Genomic DNA, 24,193 nt, shown 5'->3' with positions numbered 1-24,193 from the left:
CGGGAGGCAGTGGAAGACAGGAGTGCCTGACGTGCTCTGGTCCAGGGGGTCACGAAGAGTCGGACACGACTAAACGACTAAACAACAACAACATTTGCCAGGAGGTGATGGGCCCAGTGGCCATGATCTTCGTTTTTTTGATGTTGAGCTTCAAACCATATTTTGCGCTCTCCTCTTTCACCCTCATTAAAAGCTTCTTTAATTTCTCCTCACTTTCTGCCATCAAGGTTGTGTTATCAGTATATCTGAGGTTGTTGATATTTCTTCTGGCAATCTTAATTCCGGTTTGGGATTCATCCAGCCCAGCCTTCTGCATATAAGTTAAATAACCAGGGAGACAATATACAGCCTTGTCGTGTGTGTGTGTGTGTGTGTGTGTGCGCGCGTGTGTGTGGCAGGAAAGAGAGCATACATGCTCACGCGTGCAATCACACTGAAAAGACCGTCCACGTATAGCTAGATGAGCGCTATAAGAGGGGAAATGCAAACAGATCAAGAGGTCTATGAAATACTCGCGGGGTTTGTGTTTTGAGTCATGCGCCACCAGGGGTCAGCAGAGAGCTTCCCCCACCCTACGCAGTTTGCGCAGCGCCTATAGGGCTGCAAATGGCTTTGCCTACTGCCGCGCGCTGCCCGCTCGAGGGCCGTAGCGTTCCCATCTCCCCTGCGTACGCGGCTGGCGTAGACTTCCTCCCGCCCGTAGGGTCGCCGGAGTCCTTTGCCTGGCTCCTCCCACCCGGCCGCCGCGGCGTTTGCGCAGCCGCCGTTTCACCCTCTTAGCTCGCCGCTCTTAGCGGGCGCTTCGAGGGAGGAGGAGTTTGATTGGTTCGCGCCGGCCGTGACGCGGGAGCTTTCCTTGGCCGAAGAGGAGGCGCCTTCTTCGGCGTCGTGTCCTACGCGAGGCCCCGGCTTTGAGGCCTGCACGGAAGGACTGGGAGGCCTTCGCCGCGCGGGGAAGAGGTAAAACGCCAGGCTTGAGTGGCTTCGGAGTACGAAAAGGAATCCAGCCTGAGAGACGGCTGTCGCTGGGTTTGCTTTGAAGGGTGTGCGAGAAAGCGGTTAACCGGAGAACCGGGTTTGCTTGCCTGCTCCGCCTCGTGACAAATAATCGCATTTCGAAAAGAAAAAGGGGGGAAAAGTTTAATTTTAAACATTAGGTTCCTCATGGGCTTTTTTTGCGGGCAGTAGCGTGTGTTCCTGAGCATGTGCAGAGCGCCTCTCAGTCAGCAATTAGAAACCTCGGAAGCCGCCGTATTCTCAGTCATAACTTTGGGTCCATCTAGCGTAGTATTGCCAGTATGGACTGGCAGCCGCTCTCTGGGGTTTCAGGCAGGGAATCTTTTATTTTATTTTTATACATTTCACTAATTTTACATTCATTTTAACTTTTAAAAACTTGACTTCCTCCCCCCTCTTTCTGCGGCTCCTTAAATTTATTTTGAATATCTTTTGCATATCCTAATTAACTTAATTTGCTCATTTTTTCATCTACTTTAAATATATACTCTTATAAAACTGCAGGCTATTACAATAGTCCTGCCAATGTTCTTCACTGTTTACAATTTATCTGTAAATATTCAATAAACCGTTTCCATTCTTTTATAAAAAGTAAGTTTTGCCATTTCTGCATACAGTGGTGCCTCGCAAGACGAAAAGAATCCGTTCCGCGATTCTCTTCGTCTAGCGGTTTTTTCGTCTTGCGAAGCAAGCCCATTGACAGCTTAGCGGATTAGCGCTACAGCGGTCTAGCGGCTTTTCACGATCAGCTGTTAAGCGGGTTATCAGCGGAACAGCTGATAGGCGGCTTAGTGGCTTAGGAAAGGGGGGGGGAGCGGAAAAAACCCGCGGGGACGCGCAAGATTTTTTCGTCTTGCAAAGCAACCCCATAGGGAAATTCGTTTTGCGAAGCGCCTCCAAAACGGAAAACCCTTTTGTCTAGCGGGTTTTCCATCTTGCGAGGCGTTCGTCTTGCGGGGCACCACTGTATTCCATAAGTTTTTGTATCCATTCTTCCTTTGTTGGGACTTCTACTTCTTTGTGGGCGAGTAGCATTCTTGCTACTCGCCCACATCACCTTGCGAACAAAGAGACATCACCTTGCCAACAAATGTCCGTATAGTTAAAGCTATGGTTTTCCCAGTAGTGATGTATGGAAGTGAGAGCTAGACCATCAAGAAGGCTGATCGCCAAAGAATGGATGCTTTTGAATTATGGTGCTGGAGGAGACTTTTGAGAGTCCCATGGACTGCAAGAAGATCAAACCTCTCCATTCTGAAGGAAATCAGCCCTGAGTGCTCACTGGAAGGACAGATCCTGAAGCTGAGGGTCCAAGACTTTGGCCACCTCCTGAGAAGAGAAGACTCCCTGGAAAAGACCCTGATGTTGGGAAAGATGGAGGGCACAAGGAGAAGGGGACGACAGAGGATGAGATGGTTGGATGGTGTTCTTGAAGTTACCAGCATGAGTTTGACCAAACTGCGGGAGGCAGTGGAAGACAGGAGTGCCTGGCGTTCTCTGGTCCATGGGGTCACGAAGAGTCGGACACGACTAAACGACTAAACAACAACAAGCATTCTTGCCGCTGTAGTCGCAAAGGCAGGGGATCTTTTAACAGCCCTAATGGAGATGCTGGGAATTGAATTTGGGGCTTTCTGCATGCAAAACTGTTGCTATACTAATGAGCTAGGAACAGTAGGAACATTAATAAATAGGAACATAGGAAGCTTCCTGATACTCAGAACTTGGGTTCCATTTAGCTTCATATTGCCTGCACTGACTGGCAGCAGCTCTCCATAGTCTCAGCCAGGGGATCTTCCCCAGCCCTGCTTGGAGATGCCGGGCCTTGAACTTGGGGCCTTCTGCATGCAAAACTGGTGCTCTATACCACTGGCCCTTCCTGAGAACATAAAGGTAAAAGGACCCCTGACCATTAGGTCCAGTCGTGGCCGACTCTGGGGTTGCAGCGCTCATCTCGCTTTATTGGCCGAGGGAGCCAGCGTACAGCTTCCGGGTCATGGGGCCAGCATGACTAAGCCGCTTCTGGCGAACCAGAGCAGCACATGGAAACGCTGTTTACCTTCCCGCCGGAGTGGTACCTATTTATCTACTTGCACTGCATGCTTTCAGACTGCAAGGTTGGCAGGAGCAGGGACCCGAGCAACAGAAGCTCACCCCGTCGCAGGGATCCGAACTGCCGACCTTCCGTTCGGCAAGTCCTAGGGTCTGTGGTTTAACCCACAGCGCCACCCGCGTCCCTCCTAAGAACATAGGAAGTTGCTTTTTACAGAATTGTACTATCAGTTTATCTACACCAGGGGTCGGCAAGTTTTACTGGCTATGGGCCGGATCACTCCCATGGAGATCGTCTGTGGGCCGGACTGCTGCAGCGTGATGCTGGAAATCGTGTCTGCGCATATCCACGGCACCGGAAATATCCACGCAGACACAATTTCCGGTATCTGCATGTGCACCAGGGCTGGGGCACCTGTGGTTTGGACTCCCAGCTGCCATGAGCTCCAGCCATTATAGGCAGTGGCCAGGAATCATGGGGGTGGTAGTCCAGCATCCTGAGGACTGTAGGTTCCCCTCTCCTGGTCTGCCCTGCAGAGGACTTTAAGGTCCATGAATAATCACAGTTCAGAGGTCCCAGGCCCTAAGGAAGTCAGATTATCCTCCACCAGGGCCAGGGCCTTCTCAGTGATGGCTCCGACCTGGTGGAATGCTGTGCCCCATGAGACCAGGGTCCTGCAGGATTTAGCTTCCTTCCACAAGGCCTGTAAGACAGAGCTATTCCGCCTGGCTTTCAATTTAAACTTAGCCTGATCTTTTATTTCCCTTTCTTCCCTCCCCTCCCCTTTTTATGAAGATTACCTGCTCTGGGATCCCACAGCTAATTTTCCCCTGGTCTCCTCACTGGCCCAAATAGGACTAATTTAGCCAGCTAGCCCTGGTGATCATCTAATGTTTATTGAATGGATTTCCCCCCTAAATTGATTTTTGAATTCTGAATTTATTGTTATTCACGTTTTATACTGTATTTTATGCTGCTTTTTGTTGCATTAATTAAGTGTTTTAAATTTGTTGTTAGCTGCCCTGAGCCCGGTTTTCTGAACCAGGAAGGGTGGGGTATACTGTAAATAAAAAATTATTATTATTATCTCTGGGCAACTCTTAGTGGTAGCAGCACTCCTGGATTTCATTCTCGGCCCTTCCTAGAGATTTCGGGGATTGAACCTGGAGCCTTCTCGGTGCAAAACTGACGCTGCACCGCTGAGCTGTGACCATTCCCAAATAGGAATGGATGAAAGTTAAGGAAAGGATATTCCAGCTGAACATCAGGAAGAACTTTTCTGACATTAAGAACTGTTTGATTGGGCACCAGGGCAAGACTTCAAGGGCACCACTGGCAACTCTTGACTAGAATGATAATATGATTTGTTCCTTCTCATCCTCTCTGATTCCTAGCTCTGAGCTCGAAAGAAAATGTCGCTTTATGATGATTTGGGAGTGGAGACCAGTGATACGAAAACAGAAGGCTGGTCCAAAAACTTCAAACTTCTGCAGTCTCAGTTGCAAGTGAAGAAGGCAGCTCTCACCCAGGCAAAGGTACAATGAAGACTCTATTAGAAATTCACTGTCCTAACCTTGACGAAAATTAAAAGCTACTTCAAAGTGCTTTTGAAGTGCGTAGCTTATTGAATAATGTAAAAATTAGCTAGCCACTGAATTGGAGGCCAGAAATGATAATTGAAAACAGGAATTCAAGCTCTTGTGTTTTTAGATGCTGACCCTAGAGTGTTCTGCATTAAGTAAACTGGAAAGGTTCGATTGCGCTTCTCAGCATCTGCATCTGAAATTGATAGCTTGCATCATCATTCAGTCTCTGGGGGCTGTTGAATGAATCATGTGCATTATAATCCTAATACCTTGAGGGAGACCAAATTACTGTAATTTGCAATGTTACATCACCTTCATCTTGTTTCCTGTATTTGAAAATCAGGCTTGAATAGGACAAGGGCATCTCCCAGAATTCTGATTCTGCTAAAACCTGAGGACATGTTCGGAGCATTTTTCCATCCATCTATTATTCCCTTTTGGATAATAGAAGCAAATGAAGGGGGGGGGGGAGAGAGAGAGAGTTTCAGGGGGCAAAAATAACAGTCAAGATCATTAGAAAGTCTGACTAGCAATATTTCCCCAGAATTCCAGTAGTTTTTCTTAATTACAGCTTTTATAACGGTTTTTGAGAGCAGTATTCTTTTTTTTTTCTTCCAAATTTTGGGGGTGTGACAAGCCTTCCCCAACCCTGCCCCACAAACAAATTGCTTAATGATCTAGGGTGGAAAGGAACACGGGGCATTTTGTAGAACAGCAACATTTCTGGTGCTGAGTGAAGCGTCTGCTTGTGATGTTCTTACTTTAGAGTCAGCGAACAAAGCAAAGCACAGTCCTTGCTCCCGTGATTGACCTGAAGCGAGGCAGTGCATCTGATGAGCGACAAATTGTAGACACCCCTCCTCACGTGGCAGCTGGCCTGAAGGTAAGACTGGAGCTGCTCCGAGGCAAACTGGTCTTTTTTGGGGCGGGGGCTCATATAGTGGAATTCTAAATGCAGAAAATTGCCAGCCAGGAAAATGTGAGACACTTTCATCATGATGGTTTCTAAAACTGATCCGTGCAACAAAGGTGTTAAGTGACAGGGATCTTTAAATGACCTTTTATGAGACTAGTTCTGTCACACTTTTGCAAACATGTTCATGTGATAATGCCTTAATGTTTTTAAATCTTAAGTCGCTCAAAGACCTTTTAGGTAACAAGTGACTAGTAAGTATAAATAATAAGTACAGTAATAATAATACTGATTATCATAATAACGTCGTGTTATCTGAATACATGGGGACGCGGGTGGTGCTGTGGGTTAAAGCCTCAGTGCCTAGGACTTGCCGATCGAAAGGTCGGCGGTTTGAATCCCCGCGGTGGGGTGCGCTCCTGTCGCTCTGTCCCAGCGCCTGCCAACCTAGCAGTTCGAAAGCACCTTCGGGTGCAAGTAGATAAATAGGGACTGCTTACTAGCGGGAAGGTAAACGGCGTTCCGTGTGCTGCGCTGGCTCGCCAGATGCAGCTTGTCACGCTGGCCACGTGACCCGGAAGTGTCTCCGGACAGTGCTGGCCCCCGGCCTCTTAAGTGAGATGAGCGCACAACCCTAGAGTCTGTCAAGACCGGCCCGTACGGGCAAGGGTACCTTTACCTTATCTGAATACATTCAGTGGTTTTCAACCTTGGGTCCCCAGATGTTTTTGGCCTACAACTCCCATGATCCCTAGCTCACAGGACCAGTGGTCAGGGATGATGGGAGTTGTAGGCCAAAAACATCTGGAGACCCAAGGTTGAGAAAGGCTGTAGATGATTGGTTTGTCCCAATTTGTGCAAAACACTCAGCAGCAGTAACTAAGGGAGGATCAACCAATAAAGTTGCATTAACAGAGTTGGGGGGGAAATGAATGTTAGCAGGAACAGTGGCTTGCAGAGAGCTGCAACAGAGGGTGTTCCAGTCAACAGTGTAAATTTTAAGCTAGGTCCCCAGATGCGTACAAAGGGGGCCTTTGACAAATTGCCTAACAGTGTGTGTTGCCTGATGAGGCTCCAAGGAAAGTGTTTCACAGCCTTCGTACCATCTCTGAGTAGCACTGTTTCTAAGTAGCTGCCATATTATTCTCCCAAAGGCATAATACTTGGGTACTCTTGCAGAGACCTCCTCTGCCGCTGGGGAGCGCAAGTGGGGAGGGCGCTGTTGTGCTCAGGTCCCAGTTGCAGAATTCCTATGGACATTGGTTGTCCACTATGAAAACAGGATGTTGGGCTAGAGGGCCTTTGGCTTGTTCTGGCAGTGCTCTTCTGATGTTCTTGATGGAGATAGGTTGAGGTTCATAAGGGAGTGGATGCTCTTGAAGGAGTGTTTGCCTGGTCCTTTCACTGCTTACAGACAAGAGCAAGCACCATGAAATGAAACCAGAAGCAAACTGAAAAAGCAGCGCAGTTTGGGTGGGCAAAATACCGTATTTTTCGCTCCATAAGACGCACCTAGTTTTAGAGGAGGAGAACAAGAAAAAAAATATTCTCTCCCTCTCTGCGCGGCGCCCCTTCAGCGAAGCGGCAGGAGAAACTGAGCCCCTGCCGTTTCTCCTCCCGCTTTGCTGAAGGGGCGCTGCTCAGAGAGGGAAAGCTGCGCAGCGCCTCTCCAGCAAAGCGAAGCCAGGAGAGCAAGAGGGATCGGTGCGCACCGATCCCTCTTGCTATCCTGGCTTCAGGGATAGCCGCCTGAAGCCTCTGGAGCGCAGCGGAGGCTTTGTTTTGTTTTCGCTGAAGCCATGGAGCCTGCATTTGCTCCATAAGACGCACACACATTTCCCCTTCCTTTTTAGGAGGAGGAAAGTGCGTCTTATAGAGCGAAAAATACGGTACATACAATATGGGCAATAGGACCCAAAGGGCGATGGGTGCTTTTATCGGACAGGATTACTGCTTTGGAAAGGGTCGAGCAGACAGTTTTCGTGAATTCAGGTCCAACTCCAACTACTCTGGGCGCCGTAAGTGGAATGCAGATCTTGGCCTCATCCCGATTGCCGATCAGCAAAAGGGCAGCTGTTGACATTGGTTTTGGGGGAGGTTGTTTTTCTGTATGTTGGGTTTCGAGAGGAAATCTTTGGGAAATACTTTGAAAGTGAAATCGGCGGCACTCGGGGAGGCCTCTTGCCTGTTGCAATTTTGTTGGCTAGCTTTCATCAGCGCTTCTCCCCCTTGCAACCCCAGGACCCTGTCCCCAGTGGCTTTTCTGCAGGAGATGTCTTGATTCCTTTGGCTGATGAGTATGACCCCATGTTTCCCAACGATTACGAGAAAGTAGTAAAACGCCAGCGGGAAGAACGGCAAAGGCAGCGTGAGCTGGAGAGGCAGAAAGAGATTGAAGAAAGAGAGAAGTAAGTCACCTGGGCCGTAAACCATCCACCTACATGCTTGTCTTAGCCATTTTGATGGTGTTAAAGTCTTTACGAGCTGAATAATTTTGTAAGACATCAGGTCAGCTGATAATATTTTTCATCTTGTAAATCCTTAATTAAATCTGCGATACAGTTAATTCACTTGTTTGGCCACTTTCACTACAGGATATCATAGGCTCTCAGGTCCTATTTGTATGAGGAAGTTGGATATCAGTGCATCAAAGTTTTCACCTTTCAGAATAATTTTCCTTGGCATTTGAGATCAATGTACAGTAAACCAGTATTGATTTATTTCTGTGTGAATGGTATCTGGACTTGCCAAGGAGCTGCCTCAAATCATAAGCACTTGGACAGAAAGAAGTACCCCATCATTAATTTGTTGTTGTTGTTGTTTAGTCGTTTAGTCGTGTCCGACTCTTTGTGACCACACGGACTGGAGCACGCCAGGCCCTCCTGTCTTCCACTGCCTCCCGCAGTTTGCCATCATTAATTAGACTGCACTTTAGGGCAAAAATCAGTTTTTGCCCAGACTTTGGATAGAAAGGAATTACTCTAATAAAACTGCTAGTGATGGATTCTGTAGGAACTATGCCAACCTTTGCAGCAAAAGAAATACAGATAGTACCTCCAAAATGCATCTGTAAACATTTGTATTTTGTAATTGTTGTAGGCAGAACACACCCTGCATTGCGAAGTGTGCTCTGTGGGTTCCCTGCACCTGAGGATTGTCATCTTAATTTCTGTTTTAATTTCAAGGAGGCGTAAAGACAGGCATGAGGCGAGTGGATTTTCAAGGCGGCCGGATCCAGATTCTGACGAAGATGAAGATTACGAAAGAGAGAGGCGGAAAAGAAGTAAGGAAATCTTAGTCGCGGAGTGCGGCCTTGGTTGGACACTGTAATCTCAGTGAGATGTGATGGGTTCTTCCCCTTGCCTGGAGACCAATGTCGGTGCCCATCAGGTTGTGGCATCTTCTGGGGTCCTCTTGGGGCTGCCAGCCTCCTTGTCATGTGTGATCACCTTTGAACCAGCCTACCCAGGGGCAGCAAGCCATTAGGGGGATGCCCCTAGATAAGTTCTCTGGTGGGCACAAAGAGCTCCCTGCAGCTCTTGAGAGCAGACTTTTTTTGTTGGCAGCACTGTAGCAAACTGCTGCTGCCACCTGGTTAAGTCTGCTCATGAGTGAGTGCAAGAGAGGGTACGCAGTGGTGCCAAGCAAGGAGCTGGTTAGTGCTTAAGGACTTGCTGAGAACAGAAAGTTCAGGGTCTATCAAAAGCTGGAGCTGCTTTTCTGCATCAATTGTGGCTGCTGATTTATCTCTATTTTGTATAGCAAGTAAAAATCCTTTGCAGCGTCGTAGTGTTTAAACGACAGGACGTTCCATAGATTTGGTGATGACTTTGAAGGTCATGGCTTGGGGAAGTCTTCCATGTAGCCTCGTTTCTGAATCTGTAAAAAGGAAATGGCAGTGAGACTGGTTGCGGGGTTTAAAGCAATCCCGGATTTCTGAGCGTGCCATTTAAATTATCGCCGACATTGAAGAGGCAGCAATGGAGAAGTGGGAAATAGGGGACCACCTAGACATTTCCAACTATCGAAGTTTTCTTCAAATTTACTGTGCAACTCTGGGTATAGGGCGGTATATAAATTCAATAAATAGTAATAATAATTTTAAGTTGCCAGCTTTAGTTGGGCTTCCTTCCTTTTGGGAACTGGAAATAAATAACTTTGTAATGGAGATCTTGCAGAACACAGTTCCCAATTGTAGAGGGCTTTATTGCTTGAAGAAACATGCTCTCTTGTGCTTCTCGGCATCGTGTCATCTCTCTGAGCTGCACTTTTAATTCCCTGGCCGACTTTGAGCCATGTTAATCTCACCAAACCTCTGGCTCTCTTCCTCCCATTATCCTCTCTTCTTTTGCTGTTGTGCAAGAACCCGTTTCCACTGGGATCGGTATTGGCAGATGCACAGGACAGGTGACTGGCCGCAGAGTATAAGGAGGCCTTTATTGTGCCCCAATTAACCGAGCAAAATCACCCTGGCGGTTTCTTGCCAGGTGTCTTATTTCTGGCATGGAACAAGCTGTGCCAGACCTTGGGGTCTGAAGCCTCTAAAAGGGGGCTCTGTGTTTTTCTCACACACATTTTGAGGAAAGGGGCACCTGGTGGAGCCATATTTTCAGAGACCCTGGGCTTACACCTTTTAGGAGCCAGGAGTGGCAGAAACCAGTGGCAAAGTGATAGAACAGCTACACACCTCTCTGATACCGCAACCCCTTCATATCAGTGGCAATGTATCATGAAAGTTTTCATTCTTTTGGTTGATTGTAGCCTGGGGCTTACCAAGACAACTCAGTGTTGGGATGTAGTTAAGGACATGCTGAGCTTTGGGGATGCTTCCTGGCTCCAGGTGCCTCCCTAGGCATTTATGCTTTTATCACTGAAGTTGAGTGCATTGAACTAATAATAATAATAATAATAATTAAAAAAAAATTATACCCCGCCCTCCCCAGCCAAGACCAGGCTCAGGGCGACTAACACCAGGTATATAAACAATTGATTAAAATACAACTTAAAAACAAGATTAAAGTACAACATTAAAATGCAGCCTCATTTCAGTAGAAACTCAAATCAAAAACTTTTTGGAGATGAAAACGTCAAATCTTCACCAAGGCCAACTACCCAGACTGGTCCCACATGGGCCAGAAAAAAGCCAGGGAAGTCCCCAAATAAGAGTTCCATCACAGAAGGAGAAAGGAAAGAGGGGGAGTGGATCAAGTTATGCATATGCGGTGTAATATCTTTATCCCATCAGCACACACGCCTAGCCTGTTGAACTTCCAGAAAGACAGTTACGTTGAGTCCATTGCAGCAAAACCAAGGAAGAGTCTCTGATTCTTGTGACACCTATTAAGTCTTGCAGATTCCTGCATTCTTTTTCATGCAATTGTTTCCTTTCACAGGTATGGGAGGAGCTGCCATCGCACCACCTACTTCTTTGGTTGAGAGGGACAAAGAACGTATGTTTAAATTATTATTATTTTTCTTTGAAGTTGCTAGTGCCATGGCTTTCAAAAATGTCTTGCCTTCAGCGGATGCTTTCCAGGGACACCTGGCTGCTGTGGATGTCTGCCACAAAACCCCGGGCACTGCAGATAATATGAGGACATGCTCTAGGGATGCTCACTTGGTTTCTGCAGGTCCCTGGACCAGCCTCATGGGCCTCTCCATCACCTTGTGCAAACTGAAATTTATTCTTCACAGGCTGCAAGCCTGTGTGTGAGTTGTAGCCTTTTGGGCTGTTTGGAAAGGGTGTTCACGTGAATGAATTGTCCCTGCCAAAATGAAAATAATCCCCGCGCACAGAATGCTAGCACGTCAGGAGGAACGCTAGGCTAGAAAGACATCTTCCCATGACACGTTAGGTTTTTGTGTGTGTAGGAATCTCTTTTTTGGAGTTGGAGAGAGAACATTCATTTTACGACAGCTTCCTTCCACACCACCTCATAGTCCAAAAAGGTACAGTTGAGACAGTTTACCATAGCTGCTGTCTGTAAGAACTAGGCTCTAGTGACTAGTCTGCTGTGGCAGCAGAAGAGTGAAAGGGTGAGCAAATGCTTTTTGAGGTGGCACCATGTCTGCCATTATTGATCTTCTTGATAACACACACACATCCCGGATAATAATAATAATAATAATAATAATAATAATAATAATAATAATTAATAATAATTTTATTTATACCCCGCCCTCCCCAGCCAAGAACAGGCTCAGGGCGGCTAACACCAAATATAAAAACGATTGAAATGCAGCTTAAAAAACAAGATTAAAATACAACAGTAAAACATTAAAATGCAGCCTCATTTCAGTGGAAACTCAATCGAAGCTTCCAAATGACTCAAGCCTCCAAATGACTCAAAAGTCAGCCTGAAGATTCCCGTGCTAAACCTGGCAAGTGTGCATGAATGTCATTGGAAATGGTTTCGTCTGAAAATGTTACTCAGTGCGGCGCTTCCTCACTGCTGGCAGCAGACTGCACTGTGGCTTGTGTGAGCTGACAGGGCTTTTAAAAAAACTACACCTAGGGTAGCCAGTGGCTACCCTAGCGGTTGAACCCCAGCTGTTTCCACTTTGCACATTGTGTTAGACTTGGGTGGTTGCATTCTTCACAGCCATGTTCACGTGTCTGTTATGGCCTAGGTCAGAGGAGGGAACAACTGGATGATCTGTAAATCAGATGGGCCCCTCTTCTGTTTTGCTTCCATTTCTCAGAATGGGTGGGACAGAGCTTTGCTTAAGCCATTCATCCTTGTTGTAATAGCAAGAGCGGTGGTACATTGTTGGGAAATGCACCATGGGTCTCGCACAAGGTACACAAGAAAGTGAGCATGAGCAAGCCAGTGAGGGGCTAGCTCTCCTAAGGAACGTGGGGTATACCAGCAGGCATTGGCATTAGGCTTGCTAGGTGGCAAAGCCCTGGGACTCTGAATTTACCCATGGCAGCTTCCTGAGATTCTTGGAAAGCAAAGGGAGCATCTTCTGTTTCTGACTCCTCCGGGTCCAGTTATCTGGAAGTGAGCTGCAAAGGGGTGTGTGCAGGTGTGATGGTTGGGGAAATGAAGCAGCTCATTAAATGTAGCCGTCGAGCTGAGTTGTGCAGAAACAAGTCGATGTTCAAGGTTGCATTGTGGTTTTCTTTTTAATCTTGAGAAATTCTGCACTCATCCATTAGGTGGCACATTATTTATGGTGGGTAGGACGCGGGTGGCGCTGTGGGTTAAACCACAGAGCCTAGGACTTGCCGATCAGAAGGTTGGCGGTTCGAATCCCCACGACGGGGTGAGCTCCCGTTGCTCAGTCCCTGCTCCTGCCAACCTAGCAGTTCGAAAGCACGTCAGAAGTGCAAGTAGATAAATAGGTACTGCTCTGGCAGGAAGGTAAACTGTGTTTCCGTGTGCTGCTCTGGTTCGCCAGAAGCAGCTTAGTCATGCTGGCCACATGACCCGGAAGCTGTACGCCGGCTCCCTCGGCCAATAAAGCGAGATGAGTGCTGCAACCCCAGAGTCGGCCACGACTGGACCTAATGGTCAGGGGTCCCTTTACCTTAGGGAAAAAATGGATGAATGGGGGATTGTCCACACCCCCTGTTGTATATTTATTTTGAAGAATTTGTCTATTCTCTTGTGCTGATTCTCATGACACTACAGCCCCTCTAGATTGGACCTCTTGCTTGCCATTACTAGCTTCGAATGACATTTGCGCCAAATCAGGTGTTTAGCGGGCAAGATAATGGAGAGGTGGGAGCTGGAACTTACGAGGCTGTTCAGTTATCTGTGCAAGCGAGTCAGGAAATGCATGTCAGCCATAATGGAAATGCATGGTTTTTTCGGCTTAATGTTGAACGTCCCACTTCGCTTCCAGCTGTATCGTCGTCGTTCCCGTATGAAGAAGAGCCCAGGCCTCGCGGTTCATCATCGTCCAAAGCAGCCATTCCTCCCCCGATGTACGATGAGCCCGAGAGGCCTCGATCCCCGACAGGACCCAGCAACTCCTTCCTTGCTAACATGGGGTGAGCGAATGCAACCATTTCGGCACTTCCTACAAAATGCCAGGAGGGGGCAGTGGTGGCCAGTACTGGGGAGCAACCCTGCAACTTCTGCATGCGCTATGGCATGTAAATTGACAAACGCCTTCTAATAACTCCAGTTTTGCTATTGAGTTCAAGCCCAATGTCCAAGAGATGGAGCTACAGATACCCAGTAGCAGCTCCGGGACTCCCCTTTTCTCTAGCAAAGCTCTCTCCTGATGGAGGGCGAGTGGCTGCGCAACGGCCACATAAAGCAGGGAGACAGTTTGGGGACTCTGCATGCGGGCCCCATGCTGTCTGCTGCTGATTTAAATTAATTTGGCATCTTGCAGCACCACGAGCCCCGGTGGCTGCTTACCTGTGTCTTGCAAGCAGCAGGGGCTGGCGGTGGTGGTGGCAGAGGGACGATGAGCAGCGTGCAAAAGGGCTGCGGAGAGGGCTGCTTAAAATGGCAGCCGCTTGAGTGCTGCTGCTGCTGGCACCATCAAAGCCCAGCCCCCTTCCTCCTCTAGGCAGGACGGGGAGAAGCCAGGAGGAGGGAGGGAGGAGGCGCTGCCGCCGCCGCCGCCGCTGTGTAAGGGAGAGGGAAAGAACGTGCGTGCTGGCGATCCATGCAGCAATTCCAGGATTGTCCACAGGCCGGATCCAGAAGGCAATTGGGCCTGATCTGGCCCACGGGCCTTAGTTTGCTGACCCATGGCCTAAGATAACTGAATTCAGCTCCTGACCTCAAAGAGGCGCAGGTTTCTTTAGAGACCTGACATTGACTTTAGCCGCCAGAGCTCTGTGCGGGCTGCAGTTCCATAAAACTACACAGGAATAGCTCAGGTCAAGTGCAGTCTGCAACGAAATCTTTCACTGTGTCCCTAGCATGCATGTTGATTCTTCTCCTCTGCTACAAGACCTGGGGAACTGTCTTCATAGGCTGTATATGCACTTACTCCTTCCCCTCCCTGGTGCACAAGATCATGCATGCACTTGTTGCTTTACTGTTCGGGAGCGGGGATGTTGTCCTCTTTTGTAGGGTCATAATTTACACTTGTGGATATAGCGGGCTCCGTCCTCCTGCCTGCGATATGCTTGAATCTTCCTGTAACGCACATTCTGCTATTCCTACAAAGTTATTGGCACTAGTTCAGCTTTGAGGAGATGGGTGACATCAGGCATGGAGTTCAGCTTCCTGACTTCTTGAAAATCTAATGCTGGTTTTACAGTGTTGCAGGAAAAGGGGTAGAGCCCCGAGGCAGTAGAATAGACTGTTCCCTTTCAGATTGCAAGTGGGGGCTCACAGTTTGCTATGCTCCCCAGAGAGAAATATCTTTCCAGCTAACAAACTGACATAGCAGATAGGTTCTGTTTTACAACTTTCTCTCTGATCTGCTGTTCCATAATAATAATAATAATAATAATAATAATAATAATAATAATAATAATAATAATAGCACAGAACATTTTCTTCAAGGATTCATTCAAAAATGGATTACCTTTGCTTGCAGTCTGAAGTGATAAAATCCATTCTGCTATCTTATTCTGTTTCGTGTATAACTTCATTAAAAATAAATAAAGTTCCTAACCCTTACAGATTCAAATATACTTGAAATCACCTTGGCGGTGCTTTAGGAAAAACAAGGAATGGCCAGTTAAGATTGTCAGTGTTCTATATACTTCCTTTCCCTTTGTTGTGCTTATAATAAACCATGCAAAATGTTTAAACAGTAGAGAATAAATTATGAAAAAAGAACAACATTATGAAAACTTGTCTTATGAACAGTTAGCTTGGAAATAAGTTTCTCTTTGGACAGTCTATCACTGATGATGATACAGTTTTGCTTGCTACCCCAGTTTAGTGGACAACTGTAGTTTGCTTGTGATATTTCAGAAAAGTAGCTGAATCTTGATTATTCCCTGGGTGTGTTCATTTTGCTAAACACTTCTAGATAAATCTCAGGGGCTGCTGTGCCAGTTAACATTTTAGCATTTAATGCTGCAGATGATCATCTGATCCAACCCCTGCCAAACACATCCATTCTATCGCCTGGTTTGCACGTAACGCTAAGCTGAAATGTGGCTTAGCAGGAATGAGCAAACATAGGGTCTCCCAGAGAGGAGATCGTTGCTTCTTTGCTGCTCCTTGATAACTTCGTTAGCTCCTTGCACCGAGCCAAGTTACAGTTTGGCTTAGCGTTTGAATCCAGGCTCATGGCTTAGCTCCTGCCTGAAAAACCACAAACTTTGCCCTGTAGTTTGTAGCTGGTGGTGTGTCTGGCAGAGGTAAACCACAAGTCCAGGTCCAGATGACTTGCTAAGCCAAAACATGGTTCAGCTCCTCATAGAGACCCTAAAGCGGCCGCAGTGTCCTCATTTGGAGCTGTACGCTTGCTCCTCCGTGCCAAGCCAAGGTTTAGTGCTGCAAACGAGAGCTGTGTGATTTCCCAAGGGGTTGCCCGCTCAGCCCGACTCTGTTTCATCTCCAGAGGCACAGTGGCACACAAGATCATGCAGAAATACGGCTTCCGAGAGGGCCAGGGTCTGGGGAAGCACGAGCAGGGCTTGAGCACGGCGCTGTCGGTGGAGAAAACCAGCAAGAGAGGGGGCAAAATCATTGTCGGCGATGCTGCTGATAAAGGTAATTTGGGGAGACTTCTCTGGAGTAGGGAATAACCCTGTTCACAGGTGGGCAGCGGTGCTGAGGCAGAAAGGTGGGGTGACCTCATGCCACACAGACCAAGTGCTGATCATGGGGGGGGGGGACTTAATAATTAACTGCCCTCTTGGTTTCCGTTCCTTTAATCAGCCTTGCATTCCCGTTTGTGTCCACCTGTAACAGGCTTAACTGAGGCTTATCTGCTTAAGCCTTTTCTTAAAGATCAGGTTAGTTCCTTGCTCTTGGGTGATTATTTGCCCCCTCGGGACTTCAGATGTGCTGCAGAGCCTTTGGTCTGACAAATGGAAAAGTTGTGTTGCCGTACATCGCAGTGGTATGCTCTGCCTTGTCCTTTTCCCTCTGGGCCAGGAGGTCTCCAGTAGGAGTTACTGCTTCATACAGGCCCCATAGAGCCCTACAGTGGGGATGCTTTTGGGTTGTAGTACTTTGAGACATCTGAAGGCATCCCTGTTTAGGGAAGTTTTTAATATTTGATGCTGTATTGTTTTAACTCTCGATTGGGAGCCGCCCAGAGTGGCTGGGGAAACTCATTATTTTATTACTATTATGATTTGAGAGTGTGACGTTCTTGGTGCTTTTCTTCTAGGAAAAAAGTGCTGGTTCTCACCAACAAACGGGGGTAGGGCCAGCGCATGCGAGAGCAGCGTGGCTGGATATCAGGGCTGGGCAGTGAGGACAGGATAGCTGCTTGATGCTCTCTTGCCTGCCCACCTGCCGATTGGTGAAGAGGTCTCCCCTGCCTAGGCAAACACTAACCAGGCTTGGGGAAGGAGGCGCGATGCTCTGACGGGGTCCAAGAGCCTTCCCACCTCATCCCCCCCCCCCCCCCAAAAAAGGTGGTGGTCCTGAACACCATTGCGTACTGCCTGAAAAAAAGCACTGGGTGTTGTGTTTTTGTATACAGTGGTACCTTGGTTCTCAAACTTAATCCGTTCCGGGAGTCCGTTCAACTCCCGAAACCATTCAAAAACCAAGGCACAGCTTTTGATTGGCTGCAGGAGCTTCCTGCACTCAAGCTGAAGCCGCGTCGGATATTTGGCCTCCGAAAAACGTTCACAAACCGGAACACCTACTTCCGGGTTTGCGGCGTTCAGGAGCCGATTTGTTCCAAGGTATGACTGTATTCTGTTGGAAGCTGCCCCGAGTGGCTGGGGCAACCTAGTCAGGTGGGCGAGGTACAAAAAAATAAATTGTTGTCCATGGTGGGTGGGTGTAATTAAATCTAGCGACCATTCCCAGAGGTGGTTTTACTCAGATTGAAATTGATGGAGCTAACTTAGACATGCTCACTAATTTCAGTGGTTCTGCCCTGCGTATAACTTAGCCTGAATAGCTCTTTTGGGTCTGTTCTCTATGATCTGAATACCCACCCCAGATTCCCAGAATCACAAGAACACCCTCAGGCCTCCCTGGGTCTGGATTAACCTAGCATGTGATTGCTCACAAAGTAGCGATCCGGTATTTAATGTTGCCCTGTTCCTGCTTCCTTTCTTCCTTTCTGCATAACAGATGCCTCCAAGAAATCGGATTCGAATCCCTTAACAGAGATACTAAAGTGCCCTACCAAAGTGGTTCTCCTACGGGTGAGTCCCCCGTCCCCCCGATCTTTTAATTCGTGTGGATTAAGCCTCTGGCTGGTCTTGCAATACAGTGGAACCTCTACTCATGACCACAATCTGTCCCGGAGGCCTGTCCTTATGGTGAAATGGGTCGCTGGGAGAGGCGCCATTGTGTGCAGGTGCGGGCAGCGATTGTCCGCTTTTGTGCAAGCGTGAATGGCGATCGCCGCTCCTGTGCATGTGCGAACGACGGCAAACCCACCAGTTACTTCCAGGTTTGCCGTGGTCGCAACTTGGAACGTCCACGAGTGGAGGTGTGGCGATCACACAGGGTCCCCGGACCTTTAACAGTCTATTGATCCCTGTGCCACCACTGTGCTCACTTCCCCGCTGCCACCAACCCGTTACTCTCGGGTAAAACACTGAGTCAAGACAGTTGTTAAAAGTGAACCAAAGGAACAAGTTTATTTTACAAACATTAACAAGTTTATGGTTTCTCCGATAATATTTCTGTCAGTACCTTAACTTTAGTTTCTTTACCGGCCTATACCTTCCTAATACCTTCTGACCGATTATCTCAACTGTTTGACTGACTCCTCTTAACAAATTCTCTCCCTCTCTCACACCAGACTAGCCCAACCCACAGACTTATCTTATGTCTCTTCTAACTCCAGACTGTCTTCTCAACCACCCTAACACTAACTCCTCAAAAAAACCCTCTCTGCTTAAACCTTATACACAGTTAAATCTGCCCCCTGGGTTCCCATTGGTTAGTCATTTTACAATTAGTTAACCCTTTCCCTATGAACCCAGTATGATGTCACACACCTAGGAGAGGGCAAACGCCACAGGAGGCAGTTGTAATTAGAGGTTCTACTGTATGCAAGGAAGCCGTGGCTCATAGCTTGCAGGAGGATGTTGTTCTGTGGACTTCTTGCAGGATTGAGCATCCATCACCAGAAAGCGATCAGAAAACTGCTCGGCTGTATGTGAGAGGATATGGGCCTTCGGTGAAAATATTTAAACGCCTTCTGCATTCGTTGCCCAGCATTTGGAAAACAAAACACACCCCCTAGTGGTGGAACCAGTTGTGCTTTCAGCCTAAAACAGCCTTTACACCAGCTTGGGGCTTTCCACATGTTTTGGATGCCGACCTCCATAAGCCCCAGCCAGCAAACTGGTGGGAGTTGGAGGCTGAAACATCTGAGGCCAGCACTCAATGGTTGTGCCATGGCATTTGTGGGGGGCACAGGGGCAGTTGCCCAGGGCACAAAATCGTTAAGGGTGCAAAATTTTGACACCCTGCCTCATTTACAGCTGCGTGCTTCTGTTGGTTCTTCTTCCATTATATGTGCAGCTGAAATCTCCCGCAGACGCTGCTAGGCAGTTGAATGCGCATGCGTACTCTGACAGTCCCCCCTGCTTCCGCTCAGCCCTGAGCTCAGGCAACCCCTGCTATGCCACTGGCCCCCTCTTCAATTGGAATTTTTCTTTTTTTGCAGAATATGGTCGGAGCTGGGGAGGTTGATGAAGACCTGGAAGGCGAAACCAAGGAGGAATGTGAAAAATACGGCAAAGTGGGGAAGTGTGTCATCTTTGAGGTATTAGCTGGCATCGTTTTCCATAGTTTCCTTGTGCCCCCCCCCCCAGCAACAAAAATGTTATAAGTAGTGCACAAAAACAAAAGAGATACCTGACGGGCTTACAACACATTAAAAACACAAAACGTTGGCAAGAAGGAAATCTGTGGAGATCCAAAGTTACCCCACCATGAGCTGAAAATCTGCAGAGTAATTATATAGTTTACTTATATCAATGCCACAATTCTGTAATTTCATTGGACATTGATCAAAACACATATATTATATAGTTAAGAAAATACTGGCAAATTATATCGCAGTTACCAAGAGGTTGTTGGTTTTTTCTTTTTACTAGAATGCAAAATAAAAGGCATGCCAGTTCTGTTGGAAAAACTGTTATTTATTTGCATTCTTGAACCCAACAGTAATTAATAACAGGTAATTTTTGTGTATGACCATAAAATCTGGAGACTGTTTTTCTCCCCCACGTGGTATGGGATGAAGCTATAGACCAGTCTAATTGAGATTCGCATGGCTTTTCCTTGTAGAATTTCAATGCACAACTTTTCTGAGTTCAGCGTATTTAATCAAGGAATGCGACATCCTTCTTTCTGAACAGTTAAAATTGTGCTTCACTTGTATACATCTGGCTGCAATCGTCAACTGAAAATCTTGCCTTGACACAGCACACCATTTGACCCTGGAGTTTGAGCGCGGACTGATGTTTCTTGGTTGTTTGGCTGTCCTGTAAACTTTGCTAAGCTGGTCATTTCCCAAACCACCTGAAGCCCTTCAGACTAGGGCAGCACGGACTGCTCTTTTCAGCATCTGTCGTGCGTCATCCTGGCAGCCGCCAAACAATCCGATACTGGTTCATACAGTTGCTCCAGTTTTACATATCTAATCCTAAGTGTGTCAAAAGTCATCTTGGCAGGCAACCTGAGTCGGTTGGAATTTTGAGCTGAAAGGAATCCTTGGGGATCGCTTGCTCCGCGTCCCAGAATGCAGACAGAGTTTGTTGTGTCTAAATTGAGAGAGCCAGCGTGGTGTAGTGGTTAAGAGCGGTAGATTTGTAATCTGGGGAACCGGGTTTGCGTCCCCGCTCCTCCACATGCAGCTGCTGGGTGGAGTCCCAGTCACACTTCTCTGAAGTCTCTCAGCCCCACTCACCTCACAGAGTGTTTGTTGTGGGGGAGGAAGGGAAAGGAGATTGTTATCCGCTTTGAGACTCCTTTGGGTAGTGATAAAGCGGGATATCAAATCCAAACTCTTCTTCTTCTTCTAAATCAACGCCTGGCAATCTTTCATCCAGTCCCTCCATTAAAAAAAATAAAAATACAACAAAAACTCCCACCAAAGTCTATTTATTTATATCCTGTCCTGAATCTAAAGAGTTTGAGTCAGTCTGTGTTGTGTGTGTCCCCCCCAAAAATCCTTACAACAACCCTATGAGGTAGGTTAGGGAGAGAGATTGTGGCTACTAAATAATTCCTAATCATGATTTTTCCCCCTCCGAACATTTGTTGGATTTAAGTAAGCTACCTTTCAACTGCGTTTATGGCCGCCCTTTGTCTTTTATCTAGCTGAAGCATGAGATTAATATTGATTTAAATATATTTATATACTACTTCAAAAGTAGTAATCTTTGGGAGAAATCGGAGGCTACAGTATTGCTAGGGCTATTTTATTTTCACCTCTCTTTGCAATTGTGTGTTTGTTTGTTTTACACAGATTCCAGGGGCACCTGATGATGAAGCTGTGAGAATATTCCTAGAGTTCGAAAGAGTGGAATCTGCAATTAAAGGTAACAGTCTAATAATGACCAGTCCAGTACTTAGCTCCTTATTTAATATTTACATCAATATCCCACCATTGCTTCAGGGGCCTTAAGGTGGCATATGTGATTCCCTTTCCCATTCCCCATTTTATCCTCACAACCACCTTGCAAGGTAGGCTAGGCTGGGAAACTGCAACTGCTCCAAGGTCACCTGGTGAGCCAAGCAGGGTTTGAATCGTGGTCTCCCAGATCATAGTCCAACTTCTGGCCCTGAAGTCTGCGGAACAATATTCAGTTCCATTTCTGGTTGTGGCAATATAGACTTAAGATGTGGCTCTTGAGCCGGGACTGATGCCCGGCGGGTAGAGATTATTCTTTGTCGCTCCTTTGCATGATGTAAAGTTGCGTCTCAGTATCCGTTAGCCTCAGTCAGCTTTGAAGCACACATGGGATTAAACACCCAATATTAGTCCTCCCTCACTTACAAATGTGAAAAGCATCACTGGACCACAGTTTAGAGGTCCCAGGCCCTAAGGAAGTCAGATTATCCTCCACCAGAGCCAGGACCTTTTCAGTGATGGCTCCGACCTGGTGGAATGCTCTGTCCCATGAGACCAGGGCCCTGCAGGATTTAGCTTCCTTCTGCAGGGCCTGTGAGACAGAGCTATTCCGCCTGGCCTTTAATTTGAATTCAGCCTGTTCTTTAATTTCCCTTCTCTTCCCTCCCCCTCCCCTTTTATGAAGATCACCCGCTCTGAGACCCCACAGCTAATTCTCCCCTGGCCTCCTCGCTGGCCCAAGTAGGACCAATTCAGCCAGCTAGCCCTGGGGATAATAATAATAATAATAATAATAATAATAATAATAATAATAATAATAATAATAAATCTTATTTATATCCCACCCTCCCCAGCCGAAGCCGGGCTCAGGGCGGCTAACAACAATAAAACAGTACAATGCTTATTAGATGGATTTCCCCTAAATTGATTTCTGAACTTTGAATTTTATTGTTGTTCATGTTTTTATACTGTAATTTATTCTGCTTTTACAATTAAATATTTTAAATTTGTTGTTAGCCCCCCTGAGCCCGGTTTTTGAACCGGGAAGGGTGGGGTATAAATAAAAAAAATTATTATTATTATTATTGCCCAGCTTGAACTGAAATGGATGCCCTCGTTAGCGTAATCTAGTGAACTTGACTTGGTTATTCTCCCACTTTTTCGCCCAATTTCTAATAAGAAGGAATGTTTCTGAATTGATCTCTCAGCATTTGATAAGACATTAAAAATATTACTATTATTATTCCAGCCGTTGTTGACCTGAACGGAAGGTACTTTGGCGGACGAGTAGTGAAGGCATGTTTCTACAACCTGGACAAATTCCGAGTTTTGGACCTTGCGGAGCAAGTCTGATTTTCCTGCCCCCCCCCCCCCCGAGGCCAAACATGGATGCATCACGCCAGGAATCTCATGTTCTTCAACTCCATCCTGGGACTGCAGGAAGAGACAGCGTCGTTTAGAACAAACTGGAACTAAATCCTTGAATGGATGTTTCTCGTTCGTTGTGTTGGACTGTTTATATTTTATTGTGGTAGAAAATTCCATAAAGATAATTGCCTGTTTTTCTTTAAGATCCAGCTGTTCTCTGTTTGCCTCCTCCAGAATCCTCCTGTAATTTGCAGGTGGGGCAGTGTTTTGTGGCCCCGTCTTTCTGCTGAGTGGTACTACATGAACGCGCCCTGCTGCCTGCAGGGGGTCTGTCCTTCCCTTGCAAAGCTCTGGTTCCCTTTCGCTTCCACTTAAGCGGCAGGCCACAGTTCACCTTAACCGGACAAACCTTGCATTACTGTTAAAGCCGAGAGCGAGAGAGAGAATTGAAGCACAGAAAGGGAAGCATGTGAGGTTCATTTCGTACTAAACTGTGGTTTGGTGTTACATCTGAACCAAGCGAGATTAATCAGGAAGTTGGAAACAGCGGAGTGGGAAATGGGCCTGTTTCAGAACCGCTGCAGCTTAGAATAATAGAATTGTAGAATTGGAAGGGACCCCAAGGGTCATCTAGTCCAACCCACTGCAATGCAGGAATCTCAGCTCAAGCATCCCTGACAGATGGCCATCCAACTTCTGCTTAAAAACCTCCAAAGAAGGAGAGTCCACAACCTCCCGTGGGAGTCCGTTCCCCTGTCGAACAGCTCTTACTGTCAGAAAGTTCTTCCTGGTGTTCAATTGAAATCTCCTTTCTTGTAACTTGAAGCCACTGGTTTGAGTCCCAGCCTCCAGAGCAGGAGAAAAGACGCTTCTTCCCTCTTCCATATTGAATTGAAATTGAAATACTTTATTGTCACTCATACAACTTGTATACAGTGAGATTACACGAGCAGCCCCCACTCAGCTCTCTTAGTCTCAATTCCCCTCATTTACTGACGCACACCCACCAAACCCAAAAGTCAGTTGCCCTGTTGTTATCTTTTCATTCAGCAGGATAGAAGCTGTTCTTTACCCTGTTGGTGCGACTAATCATGCTTCTATATCTTCTGCCTGAGGGCAGGAGATCAAGAAAGTGCCGGCCAGGGTGTGAATCATCCCTGAGAATTTTCCTCACTCTCCTGAGGCAACGTTCTTCCACTATTTCGTCCAGCGGATTCATGGGACAGCCCATAATATCTTGTGCTGTATTCACCACCCTCTGGAGGCACTTCCTATCAGTTGATGTCAAACCAGCGTACCACACCGTGATGCAGTATGAAAGGACACTTTCTATTGTGGACCGGTAGAAGGAGATCATCAAATGTTGACTGACATCGTTCTTCCGCAATACTCTGAGGAGATGGAGTCTCTGTTGGGCTTTCTTAACCACCTGGGTTGTATGTATTTTCCACCGTTGAGATATTTGAAGATGGGTATCATATCTCCTGCCGCCTCCTCTTTTCCAGGCTAAACATACCCAGCTCTTTCAACCGTTTCTCATAAGTTCGGGTTTCCAGACTCTTGATTATCCTTTGCACACATTCCAGCTTGTCAACATCC

General features: G+C 47.0%; 1 protein-coding gene and 1 long non-coding RNA gene across 3 annotated transcripts in view; one reads left to right on the top strand and one right to left on the bottom strand.

The window, feature by feature from the left end:
- Positions 1-768: 768 nt before the first annotated feature.
- On the top strand, positions 769-22,797 carry RBM17 (RNA binding motif protein 17). Its single transcript, XM_028747662.2, has 12 exons — positions 769-960; positions 4,465-4,605; positions 5,423-5,539; positions 7,811-7,977; positions 8,755-8,852; positions 10,963-11,019; positions 13,421-13,568; positions 16,061-16,212; positions 17,761-17,834; positions 19,313-19,411; positions 21,122-21,194; positions 22,476-22,797. Exons 2-12 carry the CDS (start codon positions 4,483-4,485, stop codon positions 22,577-22,579), a joined length of 1,212 nt encoding a protein of 403 aa, XP_028603495.1. The 5' UTR covers positions 769-960; positions 4,465-4,482; the 3' UTR covers positions 22,580-22,797.
- Positions 9,341-24,193, bottom strand: part of LOC114605942 (uncharacterized) — a 55,936-nt gene continuing 41,083 nt past the window's right edge. For both annotated transcript variants that reach the window (XR_013394451.1, XR_003708704.2), the window contains exons 2-3: positions 10,343-10,459; positions 9,341-9,448 (exon numbers count right to left, since the gene is read on the bottom strand). This is a non-coding gene — a long non-coding RNA (uncharacterized LOC114605942). The remainder of the gene's footprint in view (positions 9,449-10,342; positions 10,460-24,193) is intronic.

This window comes from Podarcis muralis, chromosome 10, assembly GCF_964188315.1.
Source record: "Podarcis muralis chromosome 10, rPodMur119.hap1.1, whole genome shotgun sequence".
NCBI lineage: Eukaryota > Metazoa > Chordata > Lepidosauria > Squamata > Lacertidae > Podarcis > Podarcis muralis.
Note: the sequence above shows the minus strand (reverse complement) of the source record. Positions and strands in the feature narration are given on the sequence as shown.

What these genes read in the sequence shown, in the direction of transcription:
- RBM17 (XM_028747662.2), top strand. Translation starts at nt 4,483, where the DNA reads ATGTCGCTTTATGATGATTTGGGAGTGGAGACCAGTGATACGAAAACA. An exon ending in ACGTGGCAGCTGGCCTGAAG is followed by an intron (nt 5,540 to 7,810) that starts GTAAGACTGGAG and finishes TTGCAACCCCAG; the next exon opens with GACCCTGTCCCCAGTGGCTT. An exon ending in GGTTGAGAGGGACAAAGAAC is followed by an intron (nt 11,020 to 13,420) that starts GTATGTTTAAAT and finishes CTTCGCTTCCAG; the next exon opens with CTGTATCGTCGTCGTTCCCG.